Source organism: Aspergillus multicolor, assembly GCF_047715735.1.
Source record: "Aspergillus multicolor strain CBS 133.54 unplaced genomic scaffold BDW74scaffold_2, whole genome shotgun sequence".
NCBI classification, from domain to species: domain Eukaryota; kingdom Fungi; phylum Ascomycota; class Eurotiomycetes; order Eurotiales; family Aspergillaceae; genus Aspergillus; species Aspergillus multicolor.
Window position 1 is genome coordinate 1,348,108 of NW_027395953.1, and position 19,570 is coordinate 1,367,677.

The following is a 19,570-nucleotide window of genomic DNA, read 5'->3' on the forward strand; positions in this document are numbered from 1 at the left end:
GATAAGGTTTGCAGCGGTGTGAATCAATGTCTCTGCCGTCATCGGGTCTTTTCTTCCCCCTGTCCTCGAGACTCGTTACATCTTATCGACCATGAGCAAGATCCCAGCTAATGACGAACGAATAGAACGTCGAGTAGTGATGCGCATCTAAACATGTCAAGTATGACCTACGCAACATCGTCTCCCGCTGCTACAACTGGAGGTCAAGGCAATAATCCTGTGAGTACAATTATTCTATTTCCTTATTTTACTCTTTTTATTTGCGATCGCAATTTTCGTGCTGCAACAATATTGCTTTTTCGTGTTGTTTTATTTTTTCACCAAAGCGTTATCAGTCTTGGCGAAATCCTTATCATCCGTTTTCAATTTAATCTCCCCAATCTTATCAAGCCGGATCTTCCTTCGTTCACTATCAGCCGCCTGCTCCCACGCAGCCCCCTCTTCTCTCCTCTCCTCTTTCCTCTCGCTTCTTTCACTTTTCTCTTTCGAATAAATATGGCGAGTACCTTGGTTGACCAGAAACGCCCTCAATTACAGCCGATATGCCAGAATTGCGGCACCTCCAAGACTCCTTTATGGCGCAGGGACGAACTCGGCTCGGTGCTTTGCAACGCCTGCGGTTTGTTCTTGAAACTCCATGGAAGACCGCGTCCCATCAGCCTTAAGACAGATGTGATCAAAAGTCGCAATCGAGTCAAAACCGCTGGCCAGGGCCCGAAGCGCAAGGTGAGTCCTCAATTTAAGGATTTTCCCTTATGCCCGTCGCACCCTTATCTAGGCGAAGTACGTGTGCTAACTCCCAATTACTTGAAATAGTCCGGCAGCGCGGTCGATGGAAATGGGTTATCTTCCTCGAGATCGGAAGCTGGCACTCCTCCTTTGGGATCGCAGGGGTATCGTCGCGCGTCGCGCAAGATGTCTCCCGGTCATTCAGACCGATCCAATTCCCCAGTGCCCCAGCCCGATGCCCACGGAATTCCTGGTTTACACCAGCCGCTCGCGCAAACTCATCACAATTCCAACATTGCGCCGCAGCATATGTTTGACAGTGTAACGACCGGGGACCACACTAGCCAACTCCCATCCGTTCAGCTACCGCAACCTTCCCCCTCGGCTGTGGCCGCGCCGGTGGACCGCCACCACGAACCCCCACAGACATACGAGGACCTCTTGGCGGCAAACACGTCCTTGAAGACTCGTGTCAGCGAGCTGGATCTCATCAATGGGCTCTTCAGGGGGCGCGTCGCCGAACTCGAGCAGAGCGATGCAACTGCGCGGCGGTCCGAGATGATACTTCGCGACTCGGAAGCACGCCTGAGACGCTCGCTTGATGATGCTCAGCGACGGGAAGAGGAGCTCAAGCGGCGTATATCTGAATTAGAGCGTCAGCTTACCGAGCAGACTGCCGGTGGTAATCCCTCAAAGGAGAACCCTCTTGAGCCGCTGGCCAAGAGAATGAAGCTTGCCGACGTGGTAGAGGAAGATTCGCAATCGCCAGCCAAATCGCCCAAGAGCATCTAGCTTGGGCTTTCAAGATCTGGGGTCATCCTTCGTGAAATGCGCGGTTGTCCCTTGTCCGCCGCAGGCATGTCGCGAGTCACTTGGTCCTAATACATTTTTGATACCCTTCGCAGTTCTTGTCATTGGCTGGTTCTATATTCGATTGAATGCTTCTCTCCACGTCCGGTTGCTATATTTACTATCTTTTTGTCTCCTACGACTTGTCTGCAATAGAATCATGCAAACAAACCATATTCCTTTTAATCTTTGACATGAAAATACCTAAACGACACGACAAAACAAAACTCACGGGAAGGGGGGGCTTAGAAGGGGACTGCTTTTGTTCGATTATTGTGTTCATAATTCTCAGAATCGAGTTTCTTCGAGTTTATTTCCTGCCTTCCTAGGGCTCTTATCTGGGATCCGGGGCTTTATCGGTTTGTCCTCGCGTGATGGTGCCTCCAAATGATGCATCTGACAGTGGACATTCATCCCCAAAACCCTAGTCTCCAACTCACCCCCATCATTGCGGACTTCGCTTATCATCCCCGGAAGGCGCCCGGTGGGGAGTGGGGATGATGCGCTGTCTTGGTTGGAGATCGCTGGGGTATCTAATCTATCACCGAGCTACTGACCGTGGCCAGTCCATGAATCGGGGGCGGTGATGCTCTGTTATCCCGGCTGTACTTTGGTAATCCAGCCTCTTTTCTCCTCATTGTGTGCTTATCGCTATCTAGCCTCTACTCCTTGCAGTAATATCCGATTGGGATACCAGAATTAGGGCTTATGCCACAGGCGTAATCAATAGCTGCAGTGTCAGCTCTGGTGTCGATATAGTCCAGTCGATAAGACAACCCTGCTGTTACCGATAGCCTACAAGGTTGCAGTGATACTCCGCATGGCAGGGGAAGTACGTACTGCCTTATCTTTCTCCTATCAGCTGTCGCTACCGAGGTTGTTGTGACTGGGGGTTCGGTTGGTGGCCGAGCTCTACTGTCGACTTGTCATGCTTCGTGGATCTATTTGCTTGAGCCGTCGAGTATTTGGACCGTTGGGCTTCTGGGTGCTTGCTATACTACCGCTGCTGGTACTATCGGAATGATGGTCCGTCGCTGCGTTATTCATTGCCTAGTCAGTCAGCTCTGTAGCCAGTTACCAGTATGTTTAGCTGCAGAGGAGCTATCTCTTATCGCCTCCTCTTTATCAGTCGATCTGCGGAGTAATATTTCTATCTTTAACTACAGATATGCTTGCTTACCCTGGGCTTGTATGGTCAATCTCCGTTAGACATACTCCGGAGAACCGGTCTTCCATGGGCTCCCGTGTCTCTTGGTCAATCGTAACCTGTCTATCAACCATTGCCCGTTTCTACCGCCATGTCAGAGCACGGTTCGCCATTCGTCCCCGTGGAGTGATGTTCTTGTAGCCATGGGCAGAAGTATATAAAGCTCACAATCCTAAAGCAATAAACACCGCAAACACTTACAAACCACCGCGCCTTCCGCATTGAGTGCAAATGTGTAATAACCTTTCCGCACCGTCCGAGCCTCCGTCCAACCATGGTCCTCCCCCAATTAGAGTTTCCCATGATCTTAACTGTATAAATCTTGGACTGCAGTCTTTTCAAGCGGCGTTAAGCGGCTTTTTATCTTATCCCTGTTAGAACAAAAATTAAGCAAGTAATATATCAATTATCCGATATGGTGTAATGGTTAACATCGGTGTCTCTCACACACCAGCTCGGGGTTCGATTCCCCGTGTCGGAATCGCTTTTTGTTTTTGCATTACCATCTAAATATGCGGGAATCAGGTATGCGGGAATCAGGGACACATAGAGTCATGAAGGTTGGATTGAAGCCGCTGAAAGCATCAAGAAAGTACTATCGTCTCACCAGAGCCGAAGTAGGAGCACTGATGAACGGTTTTTTAGCCGGTCAAAGGCATGGAGGTAGAAGAGGATCAGACGGGGCCTCTAGAAGACATAAGCACCATAGATAGCTCCAATAACTTACATTCATTAGGCCAATAGCAGCCTGCGTGTATCTAGAACCTCGAAAAGACCATGTTCGTAAGTTTGCACCATGCCCCGGTGCCCTTCTACAGTTAGATAAACGAAGCCTTCACCAAAAAACAACGACATCAGCCTCCGCAGTGTACTGTCCAACCGATATATAAAAAAGTGTGTCCACTGCCAGGGTAGCTTAAGATGGCAGTTCATGAGTAAAGCAACACCGTCGTGTGATATTACAGGAAGTGTCCTTAGCCCTAAGTGCTCGCCAGCCCTGTTTAGAACCCACCCCACGCCCAACTGCAAGCCATTTTCGTCTCTGAGGGTGCAAGAACGCTTGCCTAATGGCTTTATAGTATTAGCTCGCTAGCTCCCATCCCGATATTCTTGGTATACGGTATACGATGCGGCCTTCTCATCTTACCTTTGGTGCGGTCCGGGGAGCCTATCCCACCCGCATATCTCGAACTGTGATGAACTCGACGGAGCGTCATCATAAGCTCACATTTATCAAAGAACATGGCCGTCGCCTTGGTCTAACATCCTATCAACCTCTGAGACTAAAAGGCAGAGGTCAAAGGGGGCTGTGCTCGGGGTAGCTAGGAACGGACCGTGCAGTGGGTAAGTATGTAGATCTAAGCCGATGCAGGAACCTCGACCGACCCACCAGACAACCGTGCAGTAGCAACATGTATTGAGTGAACCTCAAGCTGCCATATAATTTATCGACCAGGGCCGGGTTCACTCTGTTGTGGCTCATTACGCTTTACTCCGAGAAATAGGCTATGGGATATATAATGGAACGGGGAGAATTTCTCATGGTGTTTTTTGTCATCAAACAAGTCCAGTAGATAAAACCTTGACAGCTTCAAAGCAAGGCTGCTACTCCTACAAACATGGATATGGATATGTACTCCCACAAGCTCGTTGCGAACCGGGACGCGGGAAGATGAGCCATAATAAAATGATAGGTATAGAGGGTAAGAACCCAGTGCTTCCAATTCTCCGACAACAGAGAGGAGAACGCAATCAAAAAAAGACAACTAACTAACAGTACCCTTATCTATGAGCCTGCTTAGTACTTCCTGCCGCCACTGAACCCTCTCCAGTCCCTGCGGGATCCTCCGGATGCGGATGATTTTGACTCGATGAGCCCCGCCTATGGAACGGATGATGCTGGAACCCCGAAAAATGCAGGACCTTGCGCACTGTGCTGGCAATTCCTGACTTGCGCTTCGACTCAGGAGAGCTCGGCCTGTCCTTGTCGCCTGCAGCCGACGTCGGAATGGCAGGGGTATCCGGGTGTTTCGTCGCGGAGGCATTACTCGGCCGAACGGTTGCATTATCAGTGAGCACTAGGTTCTGAGGCTTCGGAGGCCATTGGCCGTCTGCCTTCCAACCCTGAACCATGGCCTTTGTCATGTCGGCAAGGTTGATAGGTACAGTGGGTGTGAGGCCTTGGATGACGACTTTGGAGTAAATGGACGGGTACATTGCTGGAGTTATGGACGCGCGGATAGGATTCGAGGTTGCGATAAGGGAGGGAACGACCGGGATGAGCGGATCGTGGAAGGGGTCTTCTAGTGAGGGTGTGGAAGGTGTCGTTGTCGTGGTCGATGGGGGGTCTGCGGTAGGAACGGCGGCGGCGGAGGAGAGCGGTTGCGGGAGTTCTGGTATCTCGGGGATGGCATCGGTGATGAGTTCAGGTCTGCTTCCATCATCGACAGGGACTGGTGGTTGGACGTCGCTGCTCTGGTCTTGAGGCTGCTGAGCCTGAGATGGAGTGGCCGGATTGTCCGCGATATTCAAAGCCTCTGTCCTCGACGCAAGATTTGATGATTCCCCCGTAGCCGGGATAGCAAATGGACGGGATGTCGTAGAAGCCGGGATGCTCTGGGCGTCTGTATCCGACGTCGTCGCGGCGCTATTATCCCTAACCCCATCACTCTCCGACGCAGACGGCGGCTGCTGCTTCTGCTCCCACGTCCGAACCTGCTCTCTAGACAGAGCGCCCGACCAGGCATCCCGCCTCTCCACCCAGGTGCGCAGTCCTTCATTCCAGCTCATCTCCTCCTCCATCTGCCTGCGGCGCTTGCGCCGTCGCGATTGCGACCCCGCGGACTGCGGCGAAGAAGCATCGAATGCATCGGTCCCCGGACTGCCAATGGGAGAGAACTGCGGCTCGAGTTCCGATCCTGAACTGTCGTATTCGCGAGCTCGCCATTCAAGGACTTCCGTGGGCTCTGGGTTCGCAGGGTACTTTGGCGGCGGGGCACCGGGTTTCGCGGAAAACTCAAAGGACCAGTCGTTCTGGATAATCTCGCGAACGTAGCGTTTCGCTTCGCGGATAGCCTCGTCCCGGGACTCGGAAGACATAGCGACGGAATTAAATGGTTGGGGATTAGCAGCGAGGAAGAGGCGGAGCGGCGAAGATGAAGATGAAGATGAAGACGAAAGACAAAAGCGAGAAGATGTGAGGGGTTGATCGCGTGAGGAGAAAGCGGGACAATATGTACTTTCAAGGATGCTGAGTTGAATAATGCCAATCCAATCTGCGCTTCACATTCTATGTTATATTTTGGTTTATTGTGCCATTATAAAATATGTATGGAAGAGGGAAGGTTGAGGAAATCGGCGGTCGAGATGTTAAGTTACCGGAAAACTCTGCCTGGACGAAGCAGCTTCATGGCGGCAGGTGGGCAAATGTTGCCACTACAGGGGAATCATGCAATCGGAATGATATATACTCCTTCTAGTCTAACTGTTGGTACATGCCGTCATATCGCTAACAGGTATAAAAAGAAATAGTGGTAAGTGGTGGTACAAATGTCATCGCATGATCAAAACCGCTCCCTGCCGAAAGCCCTGCCGAAACACCCTCGAAGAAAATCACCGCATACGTCTTATCTCACTATCTAGGGTATCAAGTTGTTGCGTTCATGTTCGCACCCGTGCGGTGTCTGATCCGGTCGCGTCGCTAGGCGTCGTAAATCCCCACCCAGCGCTCTTCTTGCGCCGACCTTTGCGGTCTCCGTACTGCTCGTCGAACTTGCGGATTGCCGAAAGGGACGACATATCTTCGCTGATGGACGCGCTGATTTCTTCCATGCCGCGGGTGAAATGCGCCCACGTCAGTGTTCGCCTTGTAGGATATTGGTAGGGCTCATCGCCCGTATGCTGCTGTGCCAACGCGTTCTCCTCACGTACGCAGGCCAGAGCAGCTGCGACGCACATGTTCTTCAGATCGGAACCGGAATATAGCGGAGTGCGACGGGCCAGTTCTGCGAGGTCGACAGAGGCATCCAGGGCTTCATCCTTGAGGTGGATCTTTAGGATGGCCAGACGGTCTTGCTCTACAGGAAGATCCACAAGTAGTCGTCTGGGAAGACGACGGAGAACCGCATCGTCTAGATCGAAAGGTCTGTTTGTGGCAACCATGATGAATGTTGAAAGGTCGTTCATCCCATCCCACTCCCGCAAGAACTGGTTGATCAACTCCCGATGGGACGTACGACTGCTGGCCCCGGTACGGGAACAGAAGATGGCATCTGCCTCATCTATGAAAACGACGCATGGGTTGAGTTTCTTGGCCAGAGTGAAAATAGCCTTGACATTTTTCTCTCCTTCACCGACGTACATATCGTACACCTCGGACCCGCTGACTTCGAGCACAGTGGCACCACTTTCGCGCGCCACGGCCTTAGCCAGTAGTGTCTTACCGGTGCCTGGGGGTCCGTAAAGAAGCAAGCCCGGTATCTTATCGGTAGCGAGTACACCATAAGTAAAAGCCTCGGGACGGACAAGTGACAGGGAGGTGAGGGTTTTCAAGGCGTCAATCGTTTCCGGTGGGACGTGCACATCAGCGAAAGTGGTGCGAATGCTTTTGGCGTCGACCACACCATTAAGCAGCTTCTTCTCATGCGAATTGCAAGTTTTACGCAGAGACGAGATAAGACGCTCTCGGTTGTTCTCGGTTTCCGCGGATTTCACCTTGGGCGATCGTTCTTGTAGCCACTCGTCTCGGATATGCTCTGTCTTTTGCAACATTTCAAGCCCGCGTTTGATATGCTCGAAACCGAATGCCTCATCCGCTCGAACGCTCCCAAGTGCAAGCGTCGCTACCCAGTGCACTTGGTTGTACGACCAATACCGCTCATCAAGACCAGACTCTTTGAGTAGAGCCGCATCGAGCGGCCATGAAGATGCCTGGAGGACGTCATCCTTCACTGCCGAGGGTTGCTCCTCAAGCCGTGTGCGTAGCATGCTCTGGATGTGTCGAATGTTGATGTCCAGTGTCCGCTTTTTTAAATCTTCCGCAAATGTCTTTTCTCGTGCTTCGCTTTTCATGGCGGGTGTGACAACAACCATTTGGGAAAACTGATCGTCAAACGCATTCTGCAGTAATCTTGAAGAATCTGAATCTGGAGGAACGTCTTGAGCTGCGGTTCCAATAAACAAAACCTTGTGCCCGTCCTTTCGCCGATCCTGAATTACCTTCTGTAGTAAATTCAGGAATCTCGCGCCTTCGCGTGTGCTTTGTATGTCACCATAGTCCTGAACCTGGACGATGATATCACGCGCCTGGTCGGGTGGAGGTTTGACAAAGTCACCTGGCGCCTCCTGGTCGACCATGGGCGGAGTAGCCGATTGTCCTGATGATTTCCCCGGGGCTGAAAGAAGTTTGTGTAGAAGCTGGAGCCGTCTCTCCTCGGATCGATCAAAGGACGGTTGTGATGATGCGCCGCCCACCGAGCTATCCGATGGGTTGAATGCTGCGACTAGTGACTTGAGTCCAACGAGGTTTGGTAGAGGGATGTCTCCGGATTCGCGAGAGCTCTCGATGGTCACAAACTTTGGGCTACCCAGGCCACGAGGGTGCATGGGTCGTGGAAGTACTAGCCCGTCCGCTTCCCCTTCGTCTTCCTCATTCGCCCCCTCGCCAGACTCACGCCACGAATCCGAGACTGATGGCCGGAAGACTTCATAGCCGAGGAGACGAATGGGCGACGTTCTACCTGTATCTGTTAGGTCCTGCTCAATGCAGAGCTGCGCGATGTCTTGAGCATTAAGCGTCACCAGGTCAGTATTGAGCTCTCCGGCGAGTCGCTTAATAATTGCGTCTAGGAACAAAATTCCATCGGTGCCAGGATAATGAAGAACGAGGTGCGATTTGCGTGCAGATGGCTCGGTTGCATATTTCGCCGGCGGTAGTCGTAAGCCGGCCCTGGCGGAGACGCACAGCTCCTCCCATAAGGCGTCGGTCAAGGCGTAGCGGTGTTCAGAAAGTGGCTGTCCAGCCATTGCAGGGGGGTCTTCCCCACTGCCCCCGGAGGACAACACATCCGCGGCGGCCTTATCAGTTTGTACGACAGAGCGGATGTTCAGCGGCTGTCGCGTCTCCCCCTGTCGACTCTCGTTGAGCACCGTATTCCGCTCGCGGAACCAGTCTGGGATCGTAGCAGTTGGGGATATTGATTCCCTGGAACGCTTTCTGCTTCTCAGTGCCCTTCGAATAGGAGACCCATAAGGACCTGGATCCTTCGCGTTTGGCTGTTCCCCTGTTTCAATCGCGGCATCGGGTTGAGTTGGGTTGGCTGTACCATTGAGCGCCGGAATGTCGTTATGGGCACCTTCGGAGACCGAGTCTCGAGAATCCTTAGGATCAGACGGTGCCGAAGATCGCCATGTCTGTGAAAGATGGAAGCGGCGCAACGGGGATGCGACTACAGCGGGAAATCGACGATGCGCGACGAAACGACAGGGCCGTGCAAGAGACCAAAGGTGCCTGCCCTGTTGCATTGACGAGTACATCCGAGGCAAACGATGCCTCCGGAATCAGGGAGTTGCGAGACTGCTGACGCTGCACAGAACAAGGCTTCTGCATCAGTTGTCAATTAGATTGCTGAGCGGAACTTTTTGATGTCAAGTCCATGCCGGCTGCTCTTTGTCAGCTGGTCACGTGATGCCCCATGATAAAGCATTGAAACTTTGTTAGGATGTGCAGATTTTCGAGGGTGACAAAACAACAAAATATGAAGACATGCGCTCCCCGGCGCTCGAGAAGTGCGCATGGAAAGCGCAGATTTGTTGTGACGGTAGTTACAAAGATTCTCTAGTACAATTGGCAATCTGAGTGGCTATCATTCCATCAGTCCTACGTCAAGATGGAAAGCTACAAGAATCAAGCTCAAAGGTATGATGAAAGGCAATTGTAATATAGGAAGAAATGCCTAGTCCTAGACTATGAGTAACACTCGCAAGACCTCCAATCCACCCCGGTAACAAGCACGAGTGAGCATTGAATAGCATCGTCGAAACTGCGCTTGATATATCTATCTATCCACATCATTAGCCACTGCACAAAAAGACTTGTGACGATGAAATATGCATAAAACACAATCTCTCAGACAAAATATACTGGCAAGTAGCAGACCAACCGGGAAAGGAAGGTCCGAATTGTCTCGTCATGGGCGATTTGGAGGTGAAAGAAGAAGAGATGGTTGTCATCCTCGAGAGATTATAGCATGAAAGGAGAAAAAAAAAATCTCGACTCACTTTACGGTTAGTTCGGAATGAACTGGATTGGGTCGAAGATATGGTATGATCGCATTGCATCAGATGCCGCATCGAGAGATGCAGTAACAGCGGGCCGGTAATGGGCTGACAGTGTTGATTAGACCATTTGCAATTTCTCTGCTCACAAGTCACCATGAACTTCATGCAGAAAAAAAGGCTGAGGAAAAAGACTGAAGAAGAAAACTCAAGAGGTCAAGTCAGGTGTGGAAGAAAAAGATAGAAAAGATTCCGACCGCCGGCCATTCAGTTTTCCCGAAAGAAGCGCTAATCCCATTAAAGAGTAGCGGACTCCGGCCATCGGATTTTCCGGCCAGCGAGGCGCCTCAGCGAGCGAAACCTAGAGGCAGGACAGGAGGTGGTGGCAGATAATCCGTCAGGAACTGTCAAATTTTCCTGGAAGATATCTGAAATCTGGTGCTTCGACACAGTAGCAAGCTGTCTGAAAGGTGAGTGGTGCAATTTGTGAATGTTGAGCGTGGACGCAGAGAGATCGGTCACCTTGGATCTCATCATTTTCCCTCGCTCTGCCTCTTCCCTTCCTCTCCCTCCCCCTTTGGAAAGCCACTGCATTCTCTCCTCCACGTCCATTTTACTTTCCCCTCTTCTTCAGCGCGATCCGGGGTCTGTCAGCTGTGTGGCGCTATCCTGGTTGTTCGTCCCTGTCCCGAATGCCCGTTCAAACCCACTCCGTTCGTTATCAAGCCTCATATTGAACTGGCGATCGCGACAGTCGGACACCCGTTCTTTGGTCCCCCAAAGCCCCTCCACTCCGTCCGTCCATCCTCCACACTCGATCTTTCAGTCCTCGCTGCCGCGCTCCTTCTCTGCATCGCGTCTTGCCTAACTTTGGTTGCTCACTTAGGTGACGATTAACCTGGTCGACACCGGCGATATCTTCCAGGCCCGATCTATGCCTTAGATTTGGTGTGGCCCCGGCAGGCTCACTCGTCCGCCAACTGCATCTTTAGGCTTAAGCCTCCGCCCCGACACTAAAAGCGGCCCTGTTGTGTCTCCACGTCAAGCGCGCCTTTTCGAGTCGCTCGCCCGGCCAAACCTCCGTCGCCATATTAATTCGACACCTCGTATTATTGTTTTTTTTTTTTTATTTTTCCATTCACCTTCACTCCCCTTCACTACTTGCTCTAGACTCCTTCTCAGGCTGTGGGGTCCCCGTTCTCGGTGACTTCGTAGCCCGGCGATGATGATGGCGCAGCCATTCGCTGCCCATCCAGGCATGGCCGGCCACCCGGGTCTTCCCCCGGGTCATGCATTGGCTCCTGGTCAACATCCGAACGCTCATCCAGGCGCCATGATGCAGCAAGTACATCCTGGCGTGTCCGGGCCTGGCCCACAAGTTTCTCAAGGCGGCCCGATGATGGGACAAATGCCTCCAGGAGCAGGAACTACTGGCCCAGGAGGGCCCGTACAAGCTCACGCTCTATCCCACATTGGCCCTCAACCACACTTGTTTCAACAACCACCATATGCCCAAAATTGTAAGTTATAGCTTTCCAGTCCCCCTGGTCGAAGAACTTCCCCGGCCAGTTGGTACACTCTCTTGGAATATTTCTGCTCATATACTAACATACGTCTCAATGTAGTTGGTGGAAACCCGCAGCTTATCCAGCAACATCACCAGAACATGATGAGACAGCGTATAATGTTCCAGCAACAACAAGCGCAGCAAGGCCAAGGCCCCCATCAGCAGCCACAACAGCCGCAGCCACAGCACGGAGGTCTTTCGGTGTCCCTCCCGAACGGAACGCAAGGTATGAACGCAGCGCACATGGTCGCTATGCAGAACCCGGCGATGCGACCCAATATTCAGCAAATGCAGCAACTCCAGATGTCGCATGCGCAACCCCAAAGCCTTCAGCAGCAACAGCAGCAGCTGTTCGTCATGCAGCAAGCCCAAGCCCAAGCCCAAGCCCAGGCCCAGGCCCAAGCTCAGGCTCAGGCGCAAGCTCAGGCCCAGGCCCAGGCTCAAGCTCAAGCCCAGCAGGCCCAACAAGCGCAGCAGCAGAATGCTATTCAACCCGGCCAACACACCCCGCAACAGCGTCCGGCACCCCAACCTCAAAATGTTCATGATGCGAGCGTCACACCGCAACCTCAACAAGGACCTCCACCACATCAAGGAAGTGCAACTCCGCAACCAAACCCTCCACAAGCCCCTTCCACCCAGCCACCACCGCAGCAGCCCGTAGTCACGCAGCAATCGCAGCCCACTCCAAACCTCGCTCCTCAACAACTTCCTCAAACTCAACAGCCGGGCCAGCAGCCGCAGCATCCGCAACAGCCGCAACAGCAGGCTCAAGCACAGCAGGCTCAGCCCCAGACGCAACCCCAGTCACAACCTCAGCCGGGCCAGCAACATGGCCAGCAACCTCACCCGATGACTGCGGAAGCCATGAAAGCGCAACAGCAGCAACAGCAAAATGCTGCAATGTTGATGCAGCAGTCGAGAATGGCTATGAGCGGACGATCAATTCTTATTTTGGGTAACTTTGCTGAAATGATGAGCAGTTTCGCCGTACGTCTTTTTTGTCTCCTTTCAGCAAGCCGTTTCTGTCCGAGATAGACTAACAACTTATAGAGCCGTAACGAAGCCTCCGACTTACAGTATTGGTCGAATTTCGTTGACAAGTTTTACGCGCCCTCTGGGATTCTCCGTCAGGGGGTGTACAATAGTCAGGCTGGCACCAAACAGTTCGAGATTGCAACTCCAGCGCTCGCGCGGTATTACTTGACACAGTTCAACAGTGGCATACGTCAAATCCAGATGTTTATAGAGGGTCCTCGAGAAAAGGACTTGCCAAACGGAGGTCATGTTGTCGAGTGTCCTAAAGCTTGTTTTGTCTATTGGTTCACAAATGACACGCAGGTGAGGCGTACTACTTTCCAGTTTGAGATCGAGCATACAAGTCTAATCCTGCCACTAGCTTTTCACCACGGGTACTCTGAAAGCGCATTTTGATTTCAACCACAGAATTGAGATGCTTGACATCGTCATCATGGACCACCGGGAGTATTTTTCTCGGACTCAACTGCAGGCATTGGAGCTTGATGCCAGACAGAGTCCGAAGCTCACCAAAAACGGCAAACGAGCTTCACAAAAACAGCCTCAACAGCCTGCATTCACATTGCCCGAGTCTATGGTGACGGCGAATGGTGTTCCTCCACCAGTACTTCAATTTTTGGAGGTATGTTGTGGCGCCTATCTGCAAACCATTTCTTCTAACATGCGCGGGAATATAGGTGGCCGAGACAATATCACAAATGCAGCTTTTATTCCAATACTCGCAGCAGAACCCGAATTTGACGCCATCTGAATCCTTGCGAAATCTCGTTGGTCTCATGCAAACTAATCAGAACGCCAACCAAGTCTTCATGCAAGGTCCCATGAACCCGGGAATGCAGCCTGGTCAGAACGCACGGGCCCCTAGCATGGGCGGACCAAATCAATTTGCGTCTCCTGGAATGGCCCATCTCAATCTACCGGTTGGTCCTCAAGGCTCGCCTCATCTTTCAGGGTCCGCCCACCCAAGTCCTGGTCAGAGCAATCTGTCCGGACCCCCCGGAATGGGCCCACAAGGCCAAATGCCACAGCAAGTTGGTAGTGCTAGCGCAAGCCCTAATGTGAGTAACAAGCGTCGACGGGCGAGCACCGTCAAGATGGAGGGCGACGAAAATACTGGTGAGGTCAATGGCACCGCTCCCGGGCCCAAAGTCAAGGCTAGTCCTCGAGTAGGAGGCAAGAGGCAGAAAGGGACTGCCGCTTGATTATGCAGCGATCTAATTATTCTTTCGATTATCATATCAGTTCAAAGAGGTTGGGAATGGCGTACGTTGGGCACATTATCGCTTAGTGCTTTGTGTTGAACGGGGAGTCTATCTGTTGTGTTTTATCTCGTTTCAAAGGGATGGTTGGTGTTTCGCTTATTTGGTGTTCTTATTGATCGAAGAATGGTCGACATCTACTGTCCATGTCGTTCTCTGGCAGTATTTACTGGGTTATGCTTATGGAATTCCTGGACGTGAGGTCGCATGTTCTACACATCCCAACCTCGCGTTGGCGTTTACGCCCCAGCCCTCTGTACTCTATCACCTTGACTATCCTTGCATCTGGCCTCATTGATCTGTTGTTTTCCGAGTCGACATTTCGTGATCTTTTCCCTCTCTTTTTGAGTGAGGTTGATACCTTGTCGTTGAGCCTGATTCCCGATAAGCGTTCCAGATGTTGTGTTAATGTTGGATGATGATTCTTACTTGTTGTACGTTGTCGTTGGTTTTCTACTCTACAGTGATACTCATGATCTTCATGGCGAACTGCTATGGCGTTGGGATTTGCTTCAGTTGAAATTCACTCATGCCATCTAGGAGCAATCGCAGGCATTTTCCACTTTCACCCCGCATATCTCTAGATTCTAAAAACCTGCGTAACAATTTTCCACGAATATGTAGACTAGCGTCTCATATACACCAAGTCATGGTTAAGTCTACTTACCGTAGCATTGCACTGCAGACTATTATCAGCCTGATTACGTTGAAGGGATAAGGTAGCGGTGAGTAGATATACATTGAATTACATAGTTGGATAGGCTAACACCTTTCACTAACGTACCCAAACCCAACGCCCTCAAATGCATGTTCATGACAGATTCGCAGAACGGTACTCTGTACTCGCTCTATAATCAGGGTATCTGAGCACTCCACTCGTCATCCAGCGACAACGACAGAGCGAATAAAGAATGACAAAGCAGACTTGACCAAGCAAGCAAAAGGCAGAACCCGCAAAAACAGGGAATGCAAGAAAGAGAGAGATTACATATCCTTCCTCGCAAACCGCGCCAAGGCAGGTCCCAGCTCTTCCCGCTCGGACTTGTATCTCTCCTTCGCGCGCGACATGCGCTCCTTGTGCAGGGCCTGTGCCTTGAGGAGCTTCTCGTCGACGACATTGCGCCTCCCCTTCTTCCGCAGGTACTTCCGCAGCGCACTGTTCTTGCCACGGCCGCGGTTCTTGATTTTCTCGATGTGGTCCTCCGGCCGACGGTCGAGGTCTTTCTCCTCGCGGTTGCGCTTGTCGCTGATGGTATCGACACGACCGATAAAGCTGGGATCCAGCGAAATCATGCCGGGCTGTAGCTTGTGCATGAGCCCGCGCACCTCGGCCTCCTGGCGCTGCTTGGGGTTCTCGTAGGGGTTGACTTCCAAGGCGTCGAAGTTGGGTTCGCCCGCGCCGGGGACGATTATGCTTGCGAAGCCCTTGTCGTGCGCGACACCGAGGATATCCTCGAAGGGGGCCCAGCGGAGGTTCTCGATGCGCTGCCCATCGCCGCCCCATGACATGTACGGGGATTTGACCTTGCCGACGTCGGAGCTGGCGGCGTCGAAGAGGCCGCGCCACACGCTGACTTGCGTGCCCCATCCGACGGCTGTGAGACCGCGGTCAGAGATGGAGACTGCGGCGCCGGGTTGGTGGCAAGAGTAAGAGTGGACTTCGCGGTACATGCGGATGTCCCAGACTTGCATTTTCTGGTCCTGGCCTGTTGATACCATGTAACGGCCTTGTCGGTCGATTGCCATGGAGCGGACAGGGCCACGGTGGACGAGGGCTTTGACAAGGGAGGTTTGTGTGTTGGGAGACCAGAGGGTCACGGTACCGTTTTGGTGGCCGACGTGCATGATTGCGTTCCAGGGATTTTGGGCCAGCGATGTTGGGGCTCCGACCTTTGTGGGGATTTCGGCGACGAGTTGGCCGGTCGATGTGTCTGTGTATTTGAGGTGGCCGCTCATTTGCTGCACGCCGTTAGTATGGCTCTCGCGCAATTACGGCGAGAAGGGAACTCACAGCTGAAGCGAGGAGAAAATGGTAAGGCAAGAACTCTAAGAAGCAGGGCTCAACGATCCGGTCCAGGTTGTGCAGCTCCACACCCTGACTATCATAGATATAGACCGACTTCTTTTGCGCAACCGCAAAGTACTGGTTGTTATGCAGCCACCGCGCATCCCTCACGGTTTCCCGCAAATGCAGCTCGCACCCCAACTTCCCATTCCGCCAGTCCATTGTCGCGATATGTCCCTTCCGCCCCGCTAACAGCAGTTCTCGTCCATTCCGTGTATAGTCCGCTCGGTAAGGCCCAAAGTCGTCCAGCTTCAACTCAAACTTCTTCTTCGCAGTCTCGATTCCAACACTCGCCGCGATCTCATCCTGACGCACCTTGTACGTTCTTTCCATCTCCGTCTCGGGCTCGAGGAATCCGGCCTCGTGCTCCATGAGGATCTCCGCATCTTTGGCGCGGAGGGCAGCATCTTTGTACTTTTCTTCGACAGCTTGCAGATTACTTCGTAGCTTCTTGTCTCGCACGCTGTGGGTATGAACAGCCTTGCCGCGGCCGTATTTTTGCTGAGCTTCGATCAACCGCTTGTTTTCCTTGCGCTTGGTGGGCGCAACGGCCTTTGTCGGCGCTGAGTCCGCCATGGCGTAGACGGAGTCGGGAATCGAAGGCTGTAGAGGTAGTCTGACGAAGCAGTTTCCAGATATGGACGGACCTTTTTATCGCAAATACCCAAGCTGCCTGAAGCTTCGGAGATGACGGGGAAATTTGATTTTTATTCTGCAGGGAAAAAAGCGCCAAGACCGCCTTTCTGATCGGCTCGCTTGTTTTTTTTCCTCCACCGCCTAATTTTTTCAACAGATGTTCGATCTATATTATTCTTTGCTCGCCGAGAACATTGCTGTGATTTGCCAATTTATCCTCGATTTGCGCCTGATACGCTCGCTGTTAGCTCGACACCCTGGCATCTCTCCCGTTTCGCTTCAAGGGCTCCGGCGGTGCCAACATGGCGCCTACTTCGGTGCAGCATCACCACCGTTCCACGACCAAGACTTCCAACAAGGCTTACAAGACTGGCCATGCTTCGAAGCGCGCTTTGAAGGACCAGGCTAAAGGTGCGGCGGATAAATTTGCGACGGCATGAGTGTCACTCTTAGACGGTACTAACTATCACCAGGCAAGGTCGAAAGAGGAGAGCGGGGCACTCGCAAGACCCCTCACCAGCAACTCATGTCGAAACTCGATCGAAGGAACCAGGCTCGCCAGAAGCAGCAAAACAAGCAGCAGGAAAGGGCTCAGGCCACAAGCATTTTCTCCGGTCAGAATGGAGCCCCGCGCCACGTTGCCATTGTTCCGCTCTCAGTTGATATCGATACTACCGCTATTATCAAGTCGCTGAACGAAAGCGTCGATATTTCGAGCGAAGTCTTTCCCAATACCATTTCTCGCATCCGAGTCGATCGTTTCCGACAGAACTTGCAGTATTTACCGGCCAAGTATGACCTGATGAGCGCGTTGGATGCTTGCCGGATGGCCGATTTCGTCGTTCTCGCAATTTCCGCACATGTTGAGGTGGAGGAGCAGGGCGAGTTGCTATTAAGGTCCATTGAGGGCCAGGGAATCTCGAATGTTCTCGCGGTGGTACAGGATCTCGATAAAATCAACCCCCCTAAGAAACGCCCTCAAGTGGCTGGCTCCCTGAAGTCGTTCTTGAACCACTTCTTCCCAGCCGTCGACAAGGTGCTTTCTATCGATTCGCGACAGGAGTGCTCAAATGCCATTCGTTCTCTCTGCACTGCGACGCCCAAGGGAATCCGCTGGCGTGATGAGCGAAGCTGGATGCTTATTGAGGACATCAAGTGGCCCGAAAGTGCATCGGCCGAAGTGGACGACGTGGTGCTTACTGGTGTTGTTCGTGGAAGAGGCTTGAAGGCGGACCGCCTGGTTCATGTTCCTGGTTGGGGTGATTTCCAGATTGACGCTATCACCGCTGCTCCGCTACCCACTACGCGGTCCAAGCGGGACGATGCCATGAACGTTGATGAAACTCAGGCGCCCCAACTGTTGGATGGCCCATCTGCTGACCGAGATGATTTGGCCGCTGTTGCACCAGAAGAAATCGAAATGGAGGATGATGTCGAGTTTATGCCAGACACAGATAGGAAGGGTGTGCTTCTGGACGACCACCATTACTTCTCCGATGATGACGATCACATTCCCGCCAAACCTAAGAGACTACCGAAGGGTACTTCCGAGTATCAATCTCATTGGTTCTTAGATGACGTATCAGACTCTGGATCTGACATCGCGGATGATGACGAGGATGAGGATATGGAGATGGACGTCTCTGGTGCCCCCGAAGACGGCGTTTTCCCTGACAACCACGACGCAATGACAGAAGGCGGACCTTCTGAATACCCTCAATCAGAGATGTTCCTTGATCCCTCACCCGAGGATGAAGCGCAGCAACTGGAAGAGTACAGACGCAGCCGCAGAAATGAAGCCGAAGACGACCTCGAATTCCCCGATGAGATCGAGCTTCACCCCAACGTCCTCGCCCGCGAGCGTTTGGCCAGATACCGAGGAATGAAGAGCCTCAAGACCAGCCCCTGGAACACCGCAGAGGACCGAGCGCACGAACCCGAGGACTGGCGCCGCCTCCTCCAGTTCGGTGACTACAAAGGATTTAAGAACAGGATCCTAAGAGAAGCCCTCATCGGTGGAGTTAACCCAGGAACTCGCGTGGACGTTCACCTCCGCGCAGTCCCTGCCTCGCTCCGCAACAAACCTCAACCCCTGTCTCTCTTCTCCCTCCTCCGCCACGAACACAAGAATACCGTCGTCAACGTCAACATGCACCTCAACGCCGCCGTTGAAGAACCTCTCAAATCCAAGCAGGAGCTCATCGTTCAGTACGGCCCGCGCCGCCTGGTCATCAACCCCGTTTTCTCTTCCGCAGACAACACTCCCAACAACGTCCACAAATACGACCGCTTCCTCCACCCAGGCCGCAGCGCGATCGCCACTTGGATCGGCCCGCTCACATGGGGCTCCGTACCTGTCCTCGTCTTCAAGCCCCGCAAGGCCTCCGCTGACCCCGAAATCCTCGACTCCGCCGACGCCCCCGAACTCACAACAGCCGCAGACTTCTCAACGTCTTCCCTCGAACTCATCGGCACAGGCACAGTCGTCGCTCCTGACCCAAGCCGTGTCGTCGCTAAGCGCGCCATCATCACCGGCCACCCGTACAAGATCCACAAGCGCGTCGTCACGGTCCGCTACATGTTCTTCAATTCTGAGGACGTCAACTGGTTCAAGGCTCTGCAGCTTTGGACTAGGCGCGGACGCAGTGGATTCATCAAGGAGAGTCTCGGTACGCATGGTTACTTCAAGTGTACCTTTGATGGCAAGCTCAACCCGCAGGACTCGGTGGGTATCAGTTTGTACAAGCGCGTCTTTCCGCGGAAAGCGAAGGCATTGGAGGTTGTTTGAGCAACTGGCTTCTTTTCTGCGTCTCCCTCCGCTCTTGGTTCATGCGGTGGATTCGTGGTGGAGATGCTGGGGTCAGATGATGAAAGAGGAGGGATGATATGATACCACAAAGTTGCCTTGCATGATTGACGAGCTTTCAGTTTTCAGTAATGGCAAA

At 52.6% G+C, this 19,570-nt stretch overlaps 6 protein-coding genes and 1 non-coding gene across 7 annotated transcripts; 4 read left to right on the forward strand and 3 right to left on the reverse strand.

The window, feature by feature from the left end:
- Positions 1-495: 495 nt before the first annotated feature.
- On the forward strand, positions 496-1,521 carry BDW74DRAFT_173539 (putative GATA transcription factor (AreB); the record flags this gene model as incomplete). The annotated part of the gene is made up of 2 exons (XM_073727809.1): positions 496-726; positions 817-1,521. 2 exons carry the CDS (start codon positions 496-498, stop codon positions 1,519-1,521), a joined length of 936 nt encoding a protein of 311 aa, XP_073588796.1.
- A 1,673-nt stretch (positions 1,522-3,194) lies between these two features.
- BDW74DRAFT_t35 lies at positions 3,195-3,266 on the forward strand. Its single transcript has one exon. It is a non-coding gene; the product is annotated as a tRNA-Glu (tRNA).
- Positions 3,267-4,316: 1,050 nt separating this feature from the next.
- BDW74DRAFT_47910 (uncharacterized protein) lies at positions 4,317-6,257 on the reverse strand. Its single transcript, XM_073732907.1, has one exon. The coding sequence runs from the start codon at positions 5,882-5,884 to the stop codon at positions 4,568-4,570; it is 1,317 nt and encodes a 438-aa protein (XP_073588797.1). The 5' UTR covers positions 5,885-6,257; the 3' UTR covers positions 4,317-4,567.
- Position 6,258: 1 nt separating this feature from the next.
- Positions 6,259-9,579, reverse strand: BDW74DRAFT_47915 (ATP-binding protein). The gene has a single exon (XM_073732908.1). The coding sequence runs from the start codon at positions 9,317-9,319 to the stop codon at positions 6,446-6,448; it is 2,874 nt and encodes a 957-aa protein (XP_073588798.1). The 5' UTR covers positions 9,320-9,579; the 3' UTR covers positions 6,259-6,445.
- Positions 9,580-11,105: 1,526 nt separating this feature from the next.
- BDW74DRAFT_47973 (LIM domain-binding protein) lies at positions 11,106-13,969 on the forward strand. Its single transcript, XM_073732909.1, has 5 exons — positions 11,106-11,580; positions 11,686-12,617; positions 12,681-12,968; positions 13,027-13,287; positions 13,343-13,969. Exons 1-5 carry the CDS (start codon positions 11,283-11,285, stop codon positions 13,865-13,867), a joined length of 2,304 nt encoding a protein of 767 aa, XP_073588799.1. The 5' UTR covers positions 11,106-11,282; the 3' UTR covers positions 13,868-13,969.
- A 626-nt stretch (positions 13,970-14,595) lies between these two features.
- On the reverse strand, positions 14,596-17,051 carry BDW74DRAFT_47900 (WDR46/Utp7 family WD40 repeat domain-containing protein). The gene is made up of 3 exons (XM_073732906.1): positions 15,936-17,051; positions 14,664-15,883; positions 14,596-14,603 (listed from the first exon to the last, which is right to left on the reverse strand). Exons 1-2 carry the CDS (start codon positions 16,563-16,565, stop codon positions 14,909-14,911), a joined length of 1,605 nt encoding a protein of 534 aa, XP_073588800.1. The 5' UTR covers positions 16,566-17,051; the 3' UTR covers positions 14,596-14,603; positions 14,664-14,908.
- Positions 16,405-19,564, forward strand: BDW74DRAFT_47998 (small subunit rRNA maturation protein TSR1). Its single transcript, XM_073732910.1, has 2 exons — positions 16,405-17,036; positions 17,099-19,564. Exons 1-2 carry the CDS (start codon positions 16,928-16,930, stop codon positions 19,411-19,413), a joined length of 2,424 nt encoding a protein of 807 aa, XP_073588801.1. The 5' UTR covers positions 16,405-16,927; the 3' UTR covers positions 19,414-19,564.
- The last annotated feature ends 6 nt before the right edge of the window (positions 19,565-19,570 follow it).

Excerpts from the sequence above, each read along its gene's own strand:
- BDW74DRAFT_47910 (XM_073732907.1), bottom strand. The coding sequence starts at position 5,884 with ATGTCTTCCGAGTCCCGGGACGAGGCTATCCGCGAAGCGAAACGCTAC.
- BDW74DRAFT_47915 (XM_073732908.1), bottom strand. The coding sequence starts at position 9,319 with ATGTACTCGTCAATGCAACAGGGCAGGCACCTTTGGTCTCTTGCACGG.
- BDW74DRAFT_47973 (XM_073732909.1), top strand. The coding sequence starts at position 11,283 with ATGATGATGGCGCAGCCATTCGCTGCCCATCCAGGCATGGCCGGCCAC. Across the intron at positions 11,581-11,685 it reads ACCACCATATGCCCAAAATT|TTGGTGGAAACCCGCAGCTT; the intron begins GTAAGTTATAGC and ends GTCTCAATGTAG. Across the intron at positions 13,288-13,342 it reads CAGTACTTCAATTTTTGGAG|GTGGCCGAGACAATATCACA; the intron begins GTATGTTGTGGC and ends GCGGGAATATAG.
- BDW74DRAFT_47900 (XM_073732906.1), bottom strand. The coding sequence starts at position 16,565 with ATGGCGGACTCAGCGCCGACAAAGGCCGTTGCGCCCACCAAGCGCAAG. Across the intron at positions 15,884-15,935 it reads ATTTTCTCCTCGCTTCAGCT|CAAATGAGCGGCCACCTCAA; the intron begins GTGAGTTCCCTT and ends AACGGCGTGCAG.
- BDW74DRAFT_47998 (XM_073732910.1), top strand. The coding sequence starts at position 16,928 with ATGGCGCCTACTTCGGTGCAGCATCACCACCGTTCCACGACCAAGACT. Across the intron at positions 17,037-17,098 it reads TTTGAAGGACCAGGCTAAAG|GCAAGGTCGAAAGAGGAGAG; the intron begins GTGCGGCGGATA and ends AACTATCACCAG.